The 17,307-nt window shown below is 39.3% G+C and overlaps 1 protein-coding gene across 2 annotated transcripts in view; it reads right to left on the reverse strand.

Moving 5' to 3' along the window:
• Positions 1-3,799: 3,799 nt before the first annotated feature.
• LOC132825444 (BTB/POZ domain-containing protein KCTD5-like) overlaps positions 3,800-17,307 on the reverse strand; it is a 76,175-nt gene continuing 62,667 nt past the window's right edge. For both annotated transcript variants that reach the window (XM_060840722.1, XM_060840721.1), the window contains 2 exons: positions 13,663-13,788; positions 3,800-7,135 (listed from right to left, as the gene is read on the reverse strand). In XM_060840722.1, the coding sequence (XP_060696705.1) occupies positions 7,106-7,135; positions 13,663-13,788 (156 nt within the window). In that variant the 3' untranslated portion in view covers positions 3,800-7,105. The remainder of the gene's footprint in view (positions 7,136-13,662; positions 13,789-17,307) is intronic.

A 17,307-nucleotide genomic window follows, 5' to 3' on the forward strand; every position in this document is an offset into this window, starting at 1 on the left:
CAAGTAAAAGGTTAAGTGGAAAAGGCTCCACATTGATATATTAGAGTCATAAGGATATACAGCATGGAAACAAACAAATCTTTTGGTCCAACTCGTCCATGCCGGCCAGATATCCTAAATAAATCTAGTTCCATTTGCCAGCATTTGGCTCATATTTGTCTTAAACTCTTTCTATTCACTTAGCCATCTAGATGCCTTTTAAATGTTGTAATTGCACCGGCCTCCACCTCTTCCGCTAGAAGCTCATTCCATACACCCACCACCCTCGGTGTGAAAAAGTTGCCCCTCAGATCCTTTATAAATCTTTCTCCTCAAACCTTAAAGCTATGCCCTCTAGTTTTGGATTCCCGCATCCCTGGGAAAAGACTTTGTGTATTTACCCTATCCATGACCCTCATGATTTTATAAATCTCTAAGGTCACTCCTCAATCCCTGATGCTCCAGGGAATATAACCCCAGTCTATTCAGCTTCTCTCTGTAGCTCAAATCCTCCAATTCTGGCAATATTCTTGTAAATCTTTTCTGAACCTTTCAAGTTTCACAACATCCTTCCTATAGCAGGGAGACCAGAATTGCATGCAATATTCCAAAAATGGCCTAACCAATGTCCTGTTCAGCCACAACATGATCTCCCAACTCCAATATATAATGCACTGACCAATAAAGGCAAGCCTACCAAATGCCTTCTTCTCTATCTATCTGCGACTCCCACTTGCAATGGACAATGAACCTGCACTCCAAGGTGTTTTGTTCAGCAACATTCCCCAGAACCTTACGATTAAGTGTATAAGTCCTGCCCTGACTTGCCTTTCCAAAATGCAGCACCTTATATTTATCTAAATTAAATGCCATCTGTCACTCCTCAGCCCGTTGCCCTGTCAAAACAAGATCCCGTTGTACTCAGGGGTAACCTTCTTCACTGTCCACTACTCCTCCACTTTTGGTGTCCTCTGCAAACTAACTATTCTATTTGAACTTCAGCAAAAAAAACTTTTGAGTGTCATTTGGGAGACAGAGTCATACAGCACAGAAACAGACCCTTCAGCACAATTCGTCCTTGCTAACCGGCTGTCCTGAACTGAACTAGTCCCATTTGCCTGTGTTTGGCCCATATCCCTCAAAATCTTTCCTATCCATGTAACTGCCAAGTGTCTTTTAAATGTTGTAATTAAAAACATCTCTGTGAGATGGTCAATGGTGTGGTAGGGTTAGGCATTTGAGATTCATGGAGTAACCATAACACATGGCAATCAACACATTGCTCAGTCTGGAATTGTATAACAATCCTAAATTGCTCATTCATTTAGGGTTGATAAAGTAAATAAAAACATAGGCTTTGGATAGATTAGGAATTTAGGCCGACAGATGTTGATTCAGATAGAAAGTTCAAGAAAAATAACATCTGCAGGAATACATAGTCTGCACTCGATTGTAGGTAAATTGCCTTTTCTGCTGGGGCATAACTTTCGAGTTTAGCCTGATGACCTGCTGTGTCTCAATACTGAGCAAATCTGTACTGAATCAAGATGTGTACTCTCTGCAATCCTAATTTTCTTCACATTCTCACAGGCAAGAACGAACTGCAATCCATACACCAAATCTGTGGAAGTAGTTTAGGAGCAAGATAGATGAAACTTCAAGACATTCGTGATGAAGGGCTTATGCCCAAAACGCCAATTCTCCTGCTTCATGGATTCTGCCTGACTTGCTGTACTTTTCCAGCGCCATACTTTGACTCTGACTCTTTAGCATCTGCAGTCCTCACTTTCTCTTAGTTGCTGAAACTCCAAGAAAATAATACTTGTCTATTCAATGCACTGGGTCACGAAACAAGTGAGAGAGAGAGAGAGAGAGAGAGAGAGAGAGGGGGGGGGGGGGGGGGGGGTGGGGGCAGATATCATTTTCCTATATACCATAGCTATTAAACTCAATTGTTCATAAGATTTGGATGGATTTACAAAATAGAAAACATTTCATGCAATTCTGTTTCCCACTAATGCAACAGTAACTAAGCTTATTTAACATTCCAGTCCACCTGTTATAGCTCACTTCAAATTAACTCACTCTGGTTCTTTGAAAGAGAAGCAGTTCCTATTTCCAGGTGCCCTGAATTCAATTGCCCATCCCAAATCTTAACTGAAAATTTGTTTCTGGTTGGGATGTTTTCTACTTGAGTGGAAGCCCATGGAAAAAAAAACTGACTTCCAATTCCTGACACCAAATGCTGGTCTTTACATCAAATATTAACATAACCACAAAAACAGGCACTGCTGAGCCCAATTGAATCCTTACACATTCCATACAGCTTTCAACAATTCCAGAGGATTCACAACTCTGAGAACAACTGGTTTGGAAAAGTTTGAAACTGAAATCTTCCCACTTAGTAATGGAGTTCCATAACCAGGTATTCATTTTATCTCAAATCACAAGACCAGAAGTAACATACCGCCCAATATATGGAAGCGTTGGTTTTATCTTGGGCAGGCAAGCCACTTATGAGCAAATTATTGATGAGGTTAAGGATGAGGCACAATGAAGTTACTAAAAAAAAACAGACCAGAGAGGATGACAGTTTCAATGCACTGTTTTACTAGGATTTTTACAATTAAATCCTAGGCAGAAATATGGAGCCAACTCTGGGATATAAACTCAAATGACCCTTTTCTTTATCATGTTACTGTCTTCCAACAGACAAAGAGACTAGATGGAGTGTTAGAAGCTCACGAGGAAACCATTGCAGCCAGAGCTGTTCCTCAACTTAGTCTTTTAAAAGGAGATTAAAAATCTGACCATCTCAGCCTTGAATATACTTAACAACCCAGTCTCTCCATTTTCTTAGGTAAAGAATTTAATTACTCTCAGAGAAGAAATTTCTCATCTTTATTTAATGGGTAACCACTTACTCAGAGATTATGGTGTCTTGGTCAAAACTTTCAAACCACAGGGAACAACCACTCCATATACAACTTGTCAAGTTCCCTAACAATTTTGTTTGTTCAATAAGGTCATCTCTCATTCTACTAAATTCCAATGAGTATGGACCCATCCTACTCAACCTCTCCCCTCCGAACAGGGCTTCCATACTTGGGAAACAACCTAGTGAACCTTCTCTGGACTGTCTCCAATGAGAACATATCTTTCCTTAGATAAGGGACCCAGAACTGTTTAAAGTTTTCCAGCTGTGCTCTGACTAGTGCCTTGTATAGTTTTTAGCAAGAACTCGGTATTTTTATATTTCATTCCCTTTGAAATAAAGGCCAACATTCCATTTGTCCTACCTATTAATTGAACTTGAATGCTAGCTTTTTGTGATGGATGCACAAAAGTTCCTAGATCTTTCTATGCTGTAGCTTCCTGCAGTCTTTCCCTATTTAAACAATATACTTCTTGTCAAAGTGCATAACCTCACATTTTCCCTCATTATATTCAAGGCTGGCAGTCAGACTTTAATCATCGTGCTAGGCCAAATTTACTTGGGCAATTATAGGCTCTGCTTACTTGATGCTCTTAGTAACTCTGTCACCGGGCCCAAAAACAGAAGTTGCTGGAAAAGCTCAGCAGGGCCGGCAGAATCTGTGAAGAGAAATCAAAGTTAACATTTTGAGTTCGATGACCCTTAGAATATTGTGGGGTTAGGCTCAATTCAGGCAATGCAATACTTCAGATAATTCATAATCCAAGCCGGATTCACTTCCTACTTGTTGGATATGGAAAGCAGGAATAGAAAGATAATTGCAGAATTGTGAGAAAGGGATTTCGGGCATTTCAACATGACCAAACAATGTACACAAGTCTTAGATCATTGCACTCAGTGAGGGACTGGCTTTTATTGTGTTCAACCAATGCAACAATATACAAAAAAAAGCTTTCAGCTTTTGCAGATTTATCACAACAAAAATTGAATAGGTTTGGAAGAATGATCAGAAAACCACAGCTTAATTGACAACACTTCCCAAAGCGCTCTCTTAGGAATCCAAATTAGTATGTTTTGATAAATGTGTGCGGAATAAATTCCCAAAATTAACTGTTTTTATAATTGTCATAAGGACCAGACACCCCTAGAACATAGGCATGAACCTTAAAAGATTCTCTCTCATTGCATCTATTCTTGGACTACTTAGTGATCATACACTGTGCTGTTCATAGCCTTGACCTGAAGTGGACCAGTAAAATGCAATTATTCTGTTCTAATGTATTGATGGTAATAGCGTATGCTGATGTGCAATTGCAAAGGTATCAGACAAATACCTCATCCCAATTGCAAGTCGTCATTTACAAGTATTTGCACACCTTTTGACAGAGGCAAACAGAAACTCCAAGAGATAAATTAGTTTTATTTAGTTCAGGTGCTGGGGCTAATTTGGCCCACCAATGCCTTTCTGGCTCAGACTCACTTTGTTTGCACAGTTCAGGTGGCAAACCTGGGACAGTTGTATGGGTCAGAGACTAATCAAAGGAAAGTCTAGGAGGTGTAAATTCACTATTATTAAATTCCTTTCTCCTACTACAAACAAATCAGAACAATGCGTTTAACCATTTATACATCAACTACAAATGTACAGAAATACATTAAAGTTACAACACAGAAACAGACCATTCAATCCAACAAACACGTCAGTGTTTTAACACTTTTTGTGGAAGTAAACACATTTATCCACCTTTATCTATATTCCTCTTCCCTTTCTCTTGCATCTCTCAATCTTAGTTATTCTGATACATTGACAGTTTCTGCATTGACCACTAATCCTGAAAATGACTTTTACAGTCTCAACTCAGAAGTTTCTCTTGATATTTGTTCTAAATCTCCCACATGCAATCTTATATGAACACTGGAATAAAGTCAGTTTTCAACCTTGTTCTGTTCAACATAATTTTAAACATATTTAATACCCCCAATCTTTTGGTTTTAACAGCAGATTAAGTACAAGAAAAAACTGCATGGACTGTGCAAACGCAAGGGAAAGCGGTGTGTGGACTGTGCAAACGCAAGGGAAAGCAGCGCATGGATTGTGTAAACACAAGGGAAAGCAGCACGTGGACTGCGTAAACACAAGGGAAAGCGGCACATGGACTGCGAAAACAAGGTGAAATGGTGTGAAAGACTGGATATACACAAAGTGAACCGTATGTTGGGCTATGTACACAGGAGCAGAACTAGTGTGCAGATCTGTGTAAACATGGGAAATCCTGTGTGGGGCTGAACATATAAATGTTGTTTGTTCAGCTCACACAGGTACAAAGCAGTGGCACTTGGCTGTTATTTTGTTTGCTGAACTCTACAGATACCCATCACTGACACCCAGGTGTCTAATTTTATTTTCTATGTTTACAGGTGTATTGTTAAAAGAGACTCGTTTACAATAAAATGTGGCTACAGCGTAAACCGAACTTGTTCTCACTTCTATTGCCAATTCATGTACATTCCAGCTGGAGTCAATGGATAGTGCATCAAAGCGGAAATTTTGACTGAGCCTACATCAATTATTCAGGAATATGGAGATTACTTGCAAGGCCTATATTGTCACCCTAGTTGAGGCCATATTAAGCATTAAGGTACTAAGTGACACCATAGACATTTTCCATGTCTGATTAAAACACTAAATGAAACAGAAAAATTAACCTTTATGAAGGGAGAGAGATTTAGAACCCTTAAACTCTCCTACTGAATTGGGAAAAGGAGTGCCATATTCAGCACAAACAGCTCAATTTAAATGGTTTTCCGGCTAAATTGTTTCACTGAGGTGATTTTTGTTTAAATGGCCAATAACGGACAATGTCCCTGAAGAAAGGGTGAAACACACTAAAAAGCGCAATAGATATCAGTAGTTACAACAATGAGAAATTCTGTCAGGCAGAACATATAGAAGCTTGAACACAGCACCAACAGGTTCAAGAACCACTTCCTCCCTGCCATTATTAAACTGATGAATTGGACTCTCTACCTTCAAATAATGTTGATCTTGTTAATGTTGTTCTTGCCTCGCGTATATCCTGGGCAGTGGAACCCGCCTCACTCTGTCCAAGCTCTCTTCACCCTATGATCTATATGTCCTTACTTACTATGATCTGCTTGTAATGCTTGCATTTCACTGTACTTAGGTACAATCAATTGAAAAGTTCTGAAAACAGCCAGAATTGCAACAAGTCTAAGTGTTGGCTTCAGCAAGTTTTTTTTATATAGATATATAAACGTTTAAAACATACTGGAAAGATTTAACAGCTTGAACTATAGGTCTTTAATAGTACACAAAACCCCTAAAAATATATGTGTGAGAGTGTGCGTGTGATAGAGAGAGAGAGAATCCAAAAGTGTACAAACCACTTCTCAAGTGTTGAAAACAGCAATTATTAAAATTAAAAAGCATTACACCATGCGACCTTTTAAAAATATTCTGTCAGAATTTGGCAGTTCCTTGTACATTTTCCCTATGATCTTCAAGATAAACTGCTTTCAGTCGACACTGATGGCTATCTTACTTAATAAAACATGAAACGCCAGTTGGAACTGCTTGGGTCCATCTCCAGCATCCACAGAACATCTAGCAAACTGAAGCAACTGATTTTGAAGTACAGTGAGAGGTGATTACCCAGCCACTGTGTGTGCTTCCTCTTACAGCCTACATACATTTCTGAAGGAATTAGCTTAATCAGAGCCATGTGGAAGCACATCTGTTGAATATGACACAGCCTTTACTCCATGATCAATAAACTGTTACCTCAGCTTTACACTCAGTTCAAGTTCCAGGCTTTTTTGCAAAATATTATTTTAACCTAATTATTTTACAAATAGGCATTTATTGGTTTAATCCAAGGAGCAAAACTTTGCCAAAGTAGGCTGTTGACCAGTTGTACTCCATCGCTGAAGTGGTACTGTTGCCCCTAGCTAGACATGCTTCAATATACAGATGTCTTTATGATGCATTAAGGTTTCTAAACTCTTGAAATGTTCACTGTCAGTACGAAAACTCAGTCTTTGTACAGCGGAGGCAGAGAGGGAGATCAAGGTTCAAAGGTTTTGCAGGAAGTGTTCTGGCTGCTCCCTCTTGCATTTCTCCAGAAAGTAAAATAACTTAAAATTTCTTGATAGGTCAATACAGAACTGACATCACATCCGTGATCCTCGTTCTTGCAGAATCTGTAAGAGAAAGTAAACATATATGTTACTGTAATCTCTGCTGTAAGATCCACATATAACCTCTGTATAGGCTGTGCACAATACCACGGAACTCGGCTGCAGCACCTTGACAAAACAGCTCATAATGTACCACAGTTCACAGATACGCCATCTTGATAAAAAAGCTAAATCCAAAGATTTCAGGCACCTCACCTCAACAAGACAGCACAATCTATGATGTACACAGATGCATCACCTTGATAGTACACCCATAATATAACAAATTCAACACTGAAATTCTGTTTGGATACCTAGCCTAACTGGTCAGTAGATTAGCAAAATCAACTAAGTAGACAACACTTTTTTACAACTTCCTGCCTTGGAAGGCACATGAGGGAAGGTATGCCACAGCATAACTGTTTTTTAATACTCTCGAGGAGAAATAAATCACCTAAGGTTTCTGCTCCTGAATGTGATTAGAATCCCTAATGCATGTGTGCACATTACTTGACAGGAGGACTGGGCTCAAATCAAACATGGAAAGCATTTACAGACATTAAGGGATGATAGGAAAGTGGCTTACCCCATAATCTGGCTCCGTTACACCTCTGCATTATTAAAAATACTAATATGTTCTAATCAGTAGCAATAACTGTTGCATGAAGTTGCATGTATTACACTGGCTAAGAGATACTACTTCCAGCAGCACATCTAAATGATCAGGGTTCCTCTAGGTTTTACATTCAAGTGTTGAAGAATTCAGCTTCACAGAACAGCAACAATGGTATCAGCACTCAGACTAGATTTTAGATTAGACTTACAGTGTGGAAACAGGCCCTTCGGCCCAACAAGTCCACACCGACCCGCCGAAGCGCAACCCACCCATACCGCTACATTTACCCCTTACCTAACACTACGGGCAATTTAGCATGGCCAATTCACCTGACCCGCACATCTTTGTGACTGTGGGAGGAAACCGGAGCATCCGGAGGAAACCCACGCAGACACGGGGAGAACATGCAAACTCCACACAGTCAGTCGCCTGAGTCGGGAATTGAACCCGGGTCTACAGGCGCTGTGAGGCAGCAGTGCTAACCACTGTGCCACCGTGCCGCCCACTAATTCTATGAAATTTATTCAACCTAATTAAAAAATGCGGCTGCTAAATTATGTTGCTGTTGACTGGCACTAAAGCATAGCTTGTACTTAAGATTGCATAAGATTTTGGACCGTGTCTGCAATCTTGAAATTACTCATTTAAACTCATTCCAAAGAGACAGACAAAATTCAAACTGCCCCTCCTGAAGATGTTAATTTTTCACTGTGGTATGGTTTTCTCAATGCCTTAGCCAGGAGGGTTTTTTTTCCTCAAAGATAAGGTGGAATATTAAGTATCATCAAGCAATCCAATTGTGAAAGTATCACAGCCAAGCCCAGTCCTGCACTGACAATGTTCACTAGCGGAAGAGTACTCCTTTCCAGTAGAACAGGCTGATCAAAATCTTAGGAGCAGTAAGATCAAGTTCAACAATAACAGAGTCAGGACCAGAAGCCTGGACGTGGATCGTGCAGCACAATGGACTTTAGTCCACACATGTAACATAACGTACAATTCTGAGAAATAGATGCTTCACATTGTGCTTCATGATAGCAGTGACATTGACCTCCACTTACCGTCTCTGCAGTGCATTTATAACTTGGTCAGATGAGAACCATTCCCCTTTTACATTTGTATACTGAATAAATATAATGTTGGAGTCCGGGACAAGCTTTCAACAGCCAAGAAACTAACAATCTAAAAACTTTTTCTGCAGAGAAACATTAGAGGGTTTTGTAGTTTCTGAAGGGTCACTGAACTCAAAACATTAACTCTACTTTCTCTCCAGAGGCTGCCAGACAGACCTGTCGCATTTTTCCAACAGTTTCTGCTTTTGTTTCCGACTTACAGCATTGGTAATTTTTTAGGATTTTGGATCTATGAGGCTAGTCATAAAGAAGTATCAGTAAAGAATGAAGGTTAAATGATTAAAGTGGCAATAGCAGACCAGCAAGGCAAGGAATGACTATATGCCTATCCTAATATTAATAGTCTTAATATCGTTAAGTTAAAAATTGAGAATGGTATCAAGTTATTGAGAGCAACATTAGCTGAAATGAATTGCCAAAGCCTCCCTTGTGTCAGAGGCAATACCTAGACGATCTGCTCAAGGTTTCATTCAGCAGGCACAGTAAGATCGAGGACTGACTTGCCTTGCTTGTATTGGATCAGAGACTACATGGAATGGCAAAAGGCTTTGATGATCCAAATTGAGGATGGATTGCAGCAGAGTTACCAATCTGCTCATGTTATTGGTAAAACAGCAACAGTTCTCCCCTCCCTCCCACCTTTTATTCTGAAAATCAGATGCACAGTAAGCAATAAACTCAAAACACAGCTTAACGTAAACTAAACAGGTGGGAATATGTTTCTGATTATCAATATCTTAGCACCCAGCAAAGGGACTATATAGATATATACAAATGGCAACAGGACAAGGTACAAGAAATTGGATTTTTAGTGCATGTATTTTGTAGATGTCCTCAAAATTGAAGCCTGGGTCTCCGTGGTGGACTATACCAAGCATCTCTGCAGCACAGCAGAGCATTCAACACTAGGAAAACACATAGCACAATATCATTCTACCAGGCACATGGGCATCCAGGCTGGTCCAGTGCAGGGTCACAGATTACAGTTCTACAAGGGTGAGGGCAAATGGGGAAAATAAGAGGGTTTGTGGGTTTCTACAGGTAGCCAATGCTCACCAGTACATTTTATTTCAAATTAATCTGAGTCATTCATTTCGCAATCCGTTTCTTCATCTTCGCTCTGGATTCAACATGCAGCAAAAATATAAACAGGAAGGAAAAAGAATGTTGTAGGAAATTTAAACTTTCAAACTATAGTCAAGTATCCTGTCAGCACTAAAAAAAAAGGGTTCAACAGAAATAGATGGAGAAAGGCTATTGATAAAAAGTTATACAATTTGTCTTACTGTTTTCATTAATTTGAAATCCAATATTTGTTTTTTACTTCAATCTTCTTCATCTTGTGAAAATAGAGATCCAAGGTGATATTTGGGAGGACTTCCAATACAGATAATGGACTTCCAATACAGATCGTGTTGACTCCCAAAGGAGTGAGTTCAGCCTTTCAGTATTTCACTTAAGGGAACAAAGATTTATTTTTATGCAAGCATATGACATGCAAAACCTTGAACTTCCTCATTTTCAATGATCCATTCTATCCTGGTGAAACAGCAATTTGCTTTTACTTTTTCAATTTCTTGATCACACGGGCCAATTGTCCAAGGAATGGCAGATGGAGTTTAATTCAGATAAATGTGAAGTGCTACATTTCAGAAAGGCAATCAGGGCAGGACTTATACACTTAATGATAAGGTCCTGGGGAGTGCTGCTGAACAAAGAGACCTTGGAGTACAGGTCAATAATTCCTTGAAAGTGGAGTTGTAGATACGTAGGATTGTGAAGCCGGCGTTTGGCATGCTTGCCTTTACTGGCCAGAGCAAATGAGTGGAGGGCTTGGGAGGTCATGTTGCAGCTATACAGGACATTGGTTAAGTCACCTTTGGAATACTGCATTCAATTCTGGTCTTCCTGCTACAGGAAGGATGTTGTGAAACTTGAAAGGGTTCAGAAAAATTTACAAGCATATTGGAGGGTTTGAGCTGTAGGGAGGGGCTGAATAGGCTGGGGCTGTTTTCCCTGGAGCTTTGGAGGTTGAGGGGTGACCTCACAGAGGTTTATAAAATCATGAGGGGCATGAATAGGATGAATAGACAAGGTATTTTCCGGGTTGGGGAATCCAAAATCTAGAAGGCATAGATTTAAAAGGAACTTAAGGGACAAAGTTTTCATTCAGAGGGTGATGTGTGTATGGACTGAGCTGCCAGAGGAAGTGATGGAACTTGGTACAATTATAACATTTAAAAGACACCTGGATGGCTATATGAAAAGGAAGGGTTTAGAGGGATATGGGCCAAATGCTGGCAAATGGAACTAAATTAATTCAGGATCTCTGTTCAGCATGGACGAGTAGGGCTGAAGGATCTGTTTCCATGCTGTACAGCTCTATGACTCCTTGTCAGTATATTGCATTAGTTGCTCACAATGTGGCGGTTTCTACAAAGGAAAGATCAAACACAGACTGGATAACCACTTTGTGAAACACTTCAGTCCACAGTATTACCACCAAGCTTCAGTGATGTAATTTTAAGTCTCCATCTTGCTCCCATACTGTTTCTGACTTTGACTTGTCAGTATTCCATTAAAATTATACACAAGCTCAAGAAAAACCTTCTGAGCTCAACACTGAATTTACTTTTAGATCATAGTCTCTGCTCACATTGTTTTCTGTTTTTTTTGCTGCCTTTTTAAAATTTTCTTTCCCCTCTTCAAAATATTTACTTTACTTTGTGCTGAGATGGCAGTTACCAGATCATTCACGTCACCTTTTGACAACTCGAGATTCTTTACTTGTCTCAATGCCACTTCCTCTTGCTTTGAATCATAAAATATTTTATCATGCAATCTATCCTGCCCTTCACCTTATCACAGACCTTTCTTCTATTCTTCTTCCCCTCTTTTCATGTGTTAAATCTATTACATACTTAGCTTTTCCTTCTGATGAAAAATCACCAATCTAAAGTATTAAGAGCTTCTCTCTCTCTGCAAATATGACTGAACGACTAACAATTTCTGATATCCTTTGTTTTTGCACTGATAAGTTCAACAGTAAATACTAGCTTTAAATTCTGAGAGAGAACTAGGGCAGGGGTATCCCTTCTATCAGTAGCTACTTTTGGCAGAAGACATAGCAGCTCATTTAAAATCTAGGGCACACAAAATACATTTACACTCACTGCTAAATCCAACAATAGAGTTACACAGCTCAGAAACAGACCCTTTGGTCTAACTTGTCCATACTGACCAGGTTTCCTAAACTGAACTAGTCCCATTTGCCTGCATTTGGTCCATATCCCTCAAAGTTTCCTATTATACACTTATCTAAATGTCTTTTAATGTATTCACCTTTACTATTTCCACAGCAGCTCATTCCATATATACATCATCCTTTTGTGTGAAAAAGTTACTCCTTGGGTCCTTTTTAAATCTTTCCCCCTCACCTTAAATCTATATGCTTTGGTTTTGGACTCCCCTATCCAGGGAAAAGACCTGGCCTATTCATTTTATCTATGCTCCAGGGAAAATAGTTTCAATCTATCCACCTCTTGGTATAACTCAAACTCTCCAGTCTTGGTAATATCCTTGCAAATCTTTCTTGCACCCTTTCCAGTTTAACAACATCCTTCATATAGCAGAGCACCCAGAGTCATTCAGTACTCCAACTGTGGCCTTACCAATATTTTGTACAGCCGAAAGATGACATCTCAACTCCTGTACACAATGCTCTGACCAACGTAGGCAAGAATGCCCAATGCCTGCATCATCCTGTCTAACTGTGAAGCCACTTTCAAGGAACTATGTGCCTGCACCCCCAGGTCTCTCTGTTTGACAACACTCTCTAGGATTCTACCATTAACTGTGCAAGTTTTCTGTCTTACCAAAATGCAACAACCGACACTTATCTGAATTAAACTCCACCTGCCATTCCTTGGCCCAGTGCCCCAGTTGATCAAGATACCATTATTCTCTTAAAAAAAACCCTTCTTCACTATCCACTGTATCACTAATTTTGGTGTCACCTGAAAACTTATAACCATGCCTCCCATATCCTCATCCAAATTGTTCTTTTATAAATGACAAGTAACAGTGGACCCAGCACTGATCATTGTGGCACACCTCTGGTCACAGGCCTATAATATGAACAACTCTCTGTCATCACCTTGCCTTAGAATAAGCAGAGCCAACATTGGATAAATATCAGAATAGAATATCCTGATGAAGGGCTCTGGCCCGAAACGTCGAATTTCCTGTTCCTTGGATGCTGCCTGACCTGCTGTGCTTTAACCAGCAACACATTTTCAGCTCTAAATATCAGAATATTCAGTAATATAGTACCTCAAGTATGATCTTTATTAGATAGATCCTTTCTGAGACAAACCAGCTTTGCGTATTATAATTAACACTGGAGCTGACAAAATTATGTGAAATGCCCAATCAGTTGTATGTGGTATCCTTAAGAGATACTTAAATATCTATTCTGGTTATCATAATGAGTGTTAGCACACATCACTTTTTGCATCCAATGTTTGCATGATATATTCCCAGAAGCAGCCCACACCGTAATGCACTCTCCTTACCCAACCTTACAGAAACACTAGTCACTCCTGTGCACATATGAGAATGCTGCATACAATGACGAACTGCTGACAAAGACCATTTGACACTCCACAAATTCATTTCTGTTTGGACTTTCAAAATGACTTTTGTCATGATACTTTGTGCTGGATTAATGCCAGAGATCAGAATCACAGAAAACAAGCACTTTCAGTCCATAAATGAGGGTTAATTTGTACAATTCCACTCACCTTGGCTTTTTCGCTGGGTTCCGTGTTTGTGCCATATGGAGCATTATGCAACTCCCTGGAGACAACACAAAGAAATTCAGCCTGGTCTTCATTTCCATAGTTATAGGAAGAGCCAATACTGACTAACTGGATAGGGGAATAAGATGATTTGATTAATCAATGTACATTCACAGAGGTCAACAGATCAAGACATGTTCCCAAATTATCATGCATCAGGGAAATGGGGTAATAATGTCAAGTTGCCAACTGACACCAATCCCAATACCCTCTGCTCCATAAAAGCATCAATAATTGAATTCAGTTTACATCAGTTTAGGTAATTATAAAAACATTCTACAGTATATGTATGAGTGATACACAGCACAAGCAACAGAAAGGCAAAAGGAAGGACAATGTTTGGTGGTATATGGTCATGCTTCTCAAGATGCCACGTGCTGAAAGTTTTAACAGACACAGATTATAATCAACAAATCACTCTTAAAATGCACACTTAACAGCAAGTGTGAATGAATTACTGCCTCTGGCTGAAACAAATTAGGATGGGCACAACCAATTTAGTTTCAACAAAGTCTTGAAGTTCAGGAGCAAACGGAGAATTCATTTATAGTTTAAGGTTGATTATTATAATCGCATAAAATAGATACAAACAACCAGACATTACATACAAACAATAATCCAAGTTAATCTTGGGAGGATAAAAAAGATTTCAGACTTTAAGGGCAATGATAATGCTGAAAATACCCCTTTCACCTCCTTCCTAACTTATTCCTGCTGTCTCTCTCATTTCCCTTATTTCATTCCTTCCATCATACCCTGCAGTATCTTGATCCCTTCCCTTCCCTTTCATTTGGACCTTTTTTTTGTTTCCACCATTCCGATCTCTGTCATCTCATATTTCAGTGCCTGGGGAAAGTGGAAGTTGTCCAACATGAGACACTGGAGTCCAGTACCTCCTTAGCTGAATAACTTCAAGCTACTGGTGACTTTACAGGACAAAGGCAGGAAAGTGAATGCTAAATACATTAAATATACTTGCACATGAACAAGCACTTCTTCAAAATATATTAAATACATTAATTTTTAAATTTAGAAAAGCAAGATCTGTGCTGTGGCCAGACAGTGAATAATATTACAGATAAAGACTGAGATGGCTTATGGTTTGGTGACTGCCACATCAAAAAATGTTCCAACTGTGGCAGCAGGCAAAAAGAAACTGAGCAAGACTCCGATGTGAATGCAATTAAAATCAGAACCACAGCAGTGATCCTGTGAACATCCTCTGCAGGGTAAAGATACAGGAGCCTGGAACCAAATACTGCAGTGACTGCCAGTGGTGCGGATAGTCACTAGGAGATAGGAAGATGAGACAAGACCCCACACCAGACACTAACATCCTACTCAGGCAATGTCAAGTTACAGTGCTAATTTATGAAGAAGGTCTCAACTCAAGCTTCTGCCACACATTTGGTTCATAATTGAACCAAATGCCATCTGCTTCCAAAAGTGCATGGAATTTTGGGAAATATCAAGTAGATAATTCAGCCATTGATTTATTATTCATTAAATTCAGAATGGAACCTGCTAATGAATATTTTAACCCAAACTTCCTTTCAGCTCCACAAAAGTTAGGGATTGTGGTCACTTAGTTTGTCCATTACCTTGCATAACTTGCCACTATTTCCAGAGCATCCAAATGATTCCAGTACAATTTTCACTTAATTTCCTTGTGCACTTCCCTGGTAACAAATGATCAGCAGTGTATTCATCAGTCCAAATTCAAACCTTTACAAAGGAGCTGGCCAGTGATCATTTTTGATATCTTAACCAAATGCTTCTACTATACATACACAGCATCTGAACAATGAGCAAAAGGAACGGCATCACATCTTTCCACTAAGTACTTTAAAACCTTGCAGGATTGGACATTGAGTTCAACAATCTCATCACCTTTACCCCATTTTTTCCCTTGCTTTTTTTCTGCTTTCTATTTTTGTAATAGAGTTATTAGTGATTATTCTGGTTTTCCTGGTTATACCTCCTCTCAACCCATCTTTTCTTTCTTTCATGTTCCATTAGCATAGCTTTTTACTTTGAATCATTGTTTAATCTCTCATGCTTTCCCATCAGATCACAGACTTACCCTTTTAGGTGCTTAGTTGTACTGTACAAGAATTATGCTTTGCTGAAGAAAGAGATGCTGCCAAAGCTTTTTGTGTTGCACTCGTCAGAACAATCATAAGTGAACTGCACGAGAAGAGGTTGCTGACTTGTTAGCAAACAGACTGATTGGTAAAGGTGTTGCCATGGAGAATGCACCAAGGAACAGTTAATCGCCAAGTTCAAATTCAAATGAGGCAGAGGAATTCTAATTGGACTAAAGCATTGCCAAGAAGTGTGCACAAGCAAATGGCTGACCCACCAAGCTTTTGTTTGGGTGATAAATGCACAATGATGACATGCTCTGTTTGCAATAGACAGTGTGTCTGTGAATATATGTAGCTTCTAGCACATTAATGAGCTCAAACAATAATCAGAATTAGTTGTTTGCATAACTCAGCATAAATCGGATTAGTTAGACACTTTTGAATTTTATAAAGGTGGTGGATGCAGTCAGTACTTGTGTTGCTTGATATGATCCGCCATGTGTTAGGATGTATGGCCTACGTAGCTGTCATCACATTGATGCTGAAATTCATATGTTACTCATTTGTGTGGTACACAATAACATTTTTTGCTTGACGGTAGCAGACATTACCAGCAAACACCACTCTGGTCGCTCCAGCATAGTTGTAACATGAAACAGTTTGCTTCACCTCTTGCTCAAATTTTTGTGACATTTTATGCTTTCAGGGTAGTCAGGATGTACAGAAAGCATTTTTCAGGATTAAAGATGGCAGATTTAGGCCCATTCCTGAGTTGGTTTGCTTTACAATAATCAACTAATTTCCTAATTTCCATTCTCCATGGTAACACCTCTACCAAACTCACTGAACAACCAGCATCCTCTTCTCATGCAACATAAATTGTTGGACCTTCCTTTTTGTTCTCTCCTCTAATTTGCCCTGCCTCATTTAAAAAAGGTGTTACATCTCCAAGCAGTTCAGGCAATGGGTTATTGATAGGAAATGTTATCACATTCTTTCTTCACAGATATCACCAAACTTGATTGGTTTGCAATTTTATTTCTATTTCAGATTTTCAGCGTCAACAGTAATTTGCTCACACACCATCAGATGTTCCCCTGGCTGACTTACCCTCACAGATACAGTTGCTTAGCCAGCAATCAAAAGCTTGATTTGATGAATTATTTCAAGAAAGTGTTGAATCTGTCACAGGACTCCTCAAACAAAAACAGGTATTGTAGAATATTCATCAGAGCCAGTGATTTGGACTAACAGCTGCATACAAGGGTCAGTAGAATTTTTTCCCCACCTTAATGACCTGAGTTTTGTTTATTTTGCATCTTCGAAGAAACCATATACAGAACAACCTCGATTAGCCGAGCATCAATTTTCTGAATTTCAGATTATCAGAAGAGATTTCAAGGTCCCGTAAAAACGCTACCTATTATCCGACCAGTTATCCAAGCTCTCAGTTATCAGAACAAAATACTCCTTGCCAGTTTTGTGTTGATAACTGAGGTTA

This window comes from Hemiscyllium ocellatum, chromosome 20 (assembly GCF_020745735.1).
Source record: "Hemiscyllium ocellatum isolate sHemOce1 chromosome 20, sHemOce1.pat.X.cur, whole genome shotgun sequence".
In the NCBI taxonomy this organism is placed as follows: Eukaryota; Metazoa; Chordata; class Chondrichthyes; order Orectolobiformes; family Hemiscylliidae; genus Hemiscyllium; species Hemiscyllium ocellatum.